The sequence below is a fragment of the Malania oleifera genome, chromosome 4, assembly GCF_029873635.1.
Source record: "Malania oleifera isolate guangnan ecotype guangnan chromosome 4, ASM2987363v1, whole genome shotgun sequence".
Lineage (NCBI taxonomy): Eukaryota > Viridiplantae > Streptophyta > Magnoliopsida > Santalales > Ximeniaceae > Malania > Malania oleifera.
Window position 1 is genome coordinate 105,541,731 of NC_080420.1, and position 5,667 is coordinate 105,547,397.

At 33.4% G+C, this 5,667-nt stretch overlaps 1 protein-coding gene across 3 annotated transcripts in view; it reads right to left on the minus strand.

The window, feature by feature from the left end:
* LOC131154278 (multisubstrate pseudouridine synthase 7) overlaps positions 1–1,507 on the minus strand; it is a 61,259-nt gene extending 59,752 nt beyond the window's left edge. For all 3 annotated transcript variants that reach the window (XM_058106949.1, XM_058106950.1, XM_058106948.1), the window contains exon 1: positions 1,270–1,507. In XM_058106949.1, coding sequence (XP_057962932.1) covers positions 1,270–1,355 — 86 coding nt within the window. In that variant the 5' untranslated portion in view covers positions 1,356–1,507. The remainder of the gene's footprint in view (positions 1–1,269) is intronic.
* Between the last annotated feature and the right edge of the window lie 4,160 nt (positions 1,508–5,667).

A 5,667-nucleotide genomic window follows, 5' to 3' on the forward strand; every position in this document is an offset into this window, starting at 1 on the left:
TCATGGGATATCATTTCTTGCTTCCTATTAAATGCACTCTTTTGCTTTTTTTTTTTTGGGGGGTGGTGGGCAAAAAAAAATAACACCAAAGTGCCGTGGGTGACAATCAAAAAAAGTTTAGACCTTTGAACAAAAGACATGACCAACAACTTGATACTATGGAGTATGAAAGTATTTAAGGCATTTGGGAAGTACTATGAAGGCATGCCTTTGGAGATGAAATTCAGACTATAGATCTTGGCTGCTTCTATGGCTTTATATGGGGTTGGTTTTGCAATGTGAAGGTGTTCTTGAGATTCATCAGTGATGTCTAGGAATTTTTCCAACAAATGCTGTGTTTTTTGGTGAATCGTGCACTTGTTTCTGGTCTTTGGTGGTGGCTTTGACCCTCCTGTAATGGTTGGGGTGCATAGGATTATGAGATATAGGGTTCGGTTTGGCAGCAGCTATGCACTTAGGGTTTGGATCGAATCTTCCTCCAATAACATGTTGAAGTATTAGGTAAAAATTGGAAGACCTAATCATAATGATAGCTCTCTCCCACCATTACAATGACCGAAATACCCTTACTAATTCACTCTCACTAACACAGCAATAACACATGCTAAATGACCAAAAAAAACAGTGGTGGCCTCCATATGCATGCTTTTTTGTGTCAAAGTAGTTCAAAAAGCGTTCCCCATATGAATGTTTCTACAATGTTCATTTGCTTGGGGTCTGTGGAGTATTACTTAGTTGTTAGTGAAGTTCAGGTGTGTGTGTGTGTGTGCGCATCCAAAGTCGGTGGAGGAGCTTCTGAGTATTTCTCTTGTTGGTATCGGGAAGGGTAAGGATGTTGGAGGTTGTGGAGGCTTGCTCTTTTTGCTGTTTATGAGGAATTTGGTTGGAACGGAATGCCCAAATTTTTTTTGGCAAGAGATTGTCCTTAGATTTACTCTAGGACAGAGTGTCATATTTGGCATCTCTTTAAGCTTTGGAATTGCTTCAAGAACAGTTGAATTGAGGATGTCAACCTGCGGTCCTGCATTATTGAGCTTATTGCTTTTTATTATTTTCTTCTCTCTTTCCGTTTAAGGACCCCTTGTCCTCTTATAATCTTATTGTGGTTTTTTATCCTTGCTGTTCTAATAAAATTTCATTTTTTTTATCAGTAAATAAACAAATAATTTCTCAAAAATTGAACAATCAAATTAACCACTTAGAATTTTTACACACGATCATACATACCAAATACATACATATATATGAGTGAGAGTGATAGACAGAGACCTTTGCTTTAAGATGCCACGAAAGCCGGGAAGATGAGAGATGAAACAGCAGATGCCAACGTCCTCTTCGTCAACGGTTTTCGCCATTACAGTCTCAGAAGATTAGACAGCGTCGTGAAGTTGCAGTGGTGAAGTTGCAGGCCAAGTAGGGTTTGACTAAGCAGGGCGCGGTCCGGAGCCCGGACTCGGAGGTCAGGAGCTTTAGAGGTCGCCGAAACAAAACGCTGCGTTTCCTTGACCGCTTGAAACGGCACCGTTCCGAAACGATCCATGTTCTTAACAATTTTTATAAGGGAAATCTATTCTTTTTAACCCATAATAGTTATAACTTATACTTTTCATAATTCAATTTCTGACTTAATATATTTTTTAAATAAATTGATAATATGTTACCATAATTAAGATTATATATTAGATTCTTAGATCGTGCTGGACTTTGGAAAAGGTTTGAATCTTTTTCAAGAGCATTTTTCAAAGTTAGAATGGTGGTGGAAACCTATTTATTAAAGGGCATTTTTTAAGATTATCACATTTGGTCTTATACCAAAATATTCTTCTTTTTCGTGATATTTCACAAAATTTTTTGTTTTTTTTTATTATCGTGAGGACTCCAGCCATCGACGAGTCACTCTTTGGACCCCCCGATGCGGCACCAACTTCACAGGTCGGCGGTCTTCCCCCTTGTTTCTCCGGTCAGGTTAATCGGATGAGGTCATGGGTTCAAATTAGTCGGTTGGACATTTTGGCCAATCCAGCCAAGGGACACATGTGGAAGTATCCACCGTGAATAATCACACTTTCATGCCACCAATGCACCAACCGTGGCTCAAACCCCAAATTCTCCTTCTAATATGCCAATTGAAATCCATCGAGCCAATGCCCTGGGGGCATATTTCACAGAATTGTTACCTTTTTATCTTTAGGGACAATGGTGATCTGTTCATCAAGACCATTCACTGAATCACTATCTCAAGTTCTCTAACCAAGACAATCTTATCTTTCATTGATATTTCTTAACATAAATAACACATCTTGACAGTAAAGATGGAGAAAATTACGAGCCCAATTTATATAATCCTCTCATAGTCTTACTTTGGAAGAACTTGTTCTTTTAAAAAGTAAAAGACATGTATAACGTATTTGATATTCATTTTTTTTTTAATTATTAAAAAATCAACTTTTAAAATCTTTTTAGGGAAACTTTTAAAAGTTAAATGGTACCTTCTTTGTTTTTTTTTTTTTTTGAACAATTTATTGTATTCCATAGGCATCCTTAGTTTTTTTTTGCATTTATTTTAAAATTATTTGCAAATTAATTATACTTCTTAGAATATTACATTCATTTAGTCAATTTAACATTTCAAACACTTTACAATTCTTTTAATAAATATTTATGATCATTTATTTTTTTGTAACCATTCATTTATTTAGGATTAAACAATTTTTACAATAGTTTGAATGACCCTTCTACTTCTAAATTGCACTAATTTAATTACGAAGAAAATCGTCAAGGTATATGGATAATCTACTAAAGAAGATAGTTATACTTTATCTATGAATTGAATTAGGATTCACAATATAGATGTTGGTAGCAATTAAGAGCTTGAAAGTGAGTCATGAACTATTTTGTTCTCTTGAGATGATGTGCGCTTTCTGCAGTATTTGTGGTTAACAAAATAATTGATTTATGTAGTTATCTATGAAGATACAACCCAATTCTTATTGTACGATTCATATTTTTGCATACAAATGAAAAGCAATGTAAGTATATAATTATCAGAATATTTTTTTGTATACATGTATATATACTTAATATTGCTTAGTCCACTGTTTCAAAAATAGGGCATTCTATAGATACACAAATAGCCTTAGAATAAATTTACAAATAAATTCTTACAATTATAAATATTAATTAAATTATGGGCAAAAGACATTGACCTTCCTCGAAATTTGACAAAATGACATTGACTTTCTATAAAGTTTTAAAAATCCTATGAAAGCCTCCCTTAACATTTGATTTTTATGACACTTATACCTTCGAAAGGTTTATCTTTTTACAAAATATAAGAGAAGATTTATGTCTTTTTAATGAACCTTAAGAGAGGTATGCATTTTCTCACCAAACCTCAAAGGAGATTAGTATCTTTTACCCTCAAACTATTTAACCATTAATTACAATATGTCATTAAAACATGATATTTATACATCATTAAAACATGATTTTATTAAAGCCTGAAAATTTATCTCGAACAAAAGAGTTATAATAATAGATATGGTTCATAAATTCTCCAATGGGTTTATTTTAACATTTCCTACTTGATTTGGCAAATTAAAATCCAATACAATGTCAAATACTATGCATAATGAAAGTTTTCACAGCTTAAACACTTGGCGACATCCTAGTTATAGTAAATTGAATATGGAACTATGACTATTAGTACATTATGACTCCATAATGGTCGTGGTTATAATAAGTAAAGAGAATTTAACTCTCATAAAAAGCAATCCCACGTTCATACTTCAATGATATACCAATTTATAATATATTGTCTCTCGAAATGATTCAATTTTCATAGAATGTCTTGATCACGAATGATTTTAGTCATCGTGGAATTATATACCCATTCCTTTTGATATGTTCAAATATTTTCCTCTTGACTATACTTTTCTTTGTGATGGACTTCTTGTTTTTAAATACTTATTTATTCTATTTCTCAAATGGGAGAGACCTAACAAAGAATCCTTAGATCGAGAAATATGCTATATGAAGGTTTTTTAGATTATTGACGTACTAACTCACCTTGCCATGATCGAAATTAGCAGGGCTTAGGCCTTCGACACTAGGTAGGCTAGGGCAAGCCACACATCGTAGTGATCGAAGGGACTGAGTGTGAAGAGTAATTTAGACATGCTAGTCGCCTAGCACTAAGCAACTCAATTATCATCTAGTCATCCAAGAATTTCCCTAATCATTTGAGAGATGGCTTAGTCATGGCAAAGTGAACACCTTATCGCTAAGTTCGAATGAGCTGCAAGGGGTCATCTAGGTGTTAAGCCATTAAGCAACAAAAGGTTGAGTAGTCATTAGGCAACGATGGTCGCACAGTCATCTAGGAAATCACTTAATCCCCAAGGGAGAAGGTAAGCAATCAGTGGGCATGACATCAGAGTTGACTATAATAGTTGGACCATTAATACTTTGAAATAGTCCCAATTTATTATTATTCCTTTTAATGTTTAGAAACACCTTAACTATATTATTAATTAGGATTTAATATTATAAATTTAACCTAAAAAGGATATAAATACATGTAATGATTCTTATAAGAGGACCCGACAATTCAATTAAACTCCATACATCAATACAATAGCACATTGTTAGAATAGGACTTCTACGCTTTTTATCCCGCTCCCCGCCCTCTCTCTATCTCTCTCTCTTCTCCCTTTAATTTGTCCCTTTTTTATTTTCCTCTCTTCTAATTTGATTCCTTTCACCTCTCCTATTTCTCCACCATTACCCTATACTTCTGAAAGTTGACATGACGAGTTTAATTTGCCCATTTCATTATCATCCATCCACAACCACCACAATTTCAAAAGGTATTTGATTTTTTTATTAAATCTTTTTGCCAATACTCAGTACTTGTTTTTTAATCAAATAATTGGATCCATGTTTATTTTCTTATATTTCTTTTCCTTTTTCTAATATTTTTTTAGTTTCAAACGAGCTATTAGCGATTCATCAAATTTGGAAAAAGGGTAAGTTTTAACAATAATGATTTGGATAATTTCATACCAAAAAATAGATTCATTTTCAGTTCCTTCATAGGAACAAGGACAGATTCAATCAAACTCATTTTACAGCTTATAGAAATTGAAAATTTACTTTGATTAGAATAGTTATAATAATCAACATGATTCATAAGTTCTCTGATAAATTTATTTGCTATCTATATTTCACACAATATACCAACATTATCCACTTGGATTGCTCGATTTCACTTTGCCTGCATAAAGTTTGAAAAGCTACACTAAATTCTCAGCTATCCGTTCAGTTTATTACTGTCCTTTTAAGGGTGATCACCTGTACGTCAAGTGATATTAGAAGCCTGCAAAATTTAAAAGGTAATTACATCTTACCCACCTATGACCTTATTTTTCCCATTCAATCTACATACATTACTCCAACGGGGTTTCTTGAATTTCTAAAATGTCCCAACTGCTTATCTTCTCCATTAAGCCAAACGTATATCATTTTAAAATAAAAATTAAAAAAAAAAAAAATTTGGGACGGTGGAATGCTCATGTTAAGCGTGCCCATGGGTAATATATTTATTAGAGATAAATTGCAGTTTAATAGCTACAGCACATCTTCATGAGCCATGGCCAAAAAAATCTC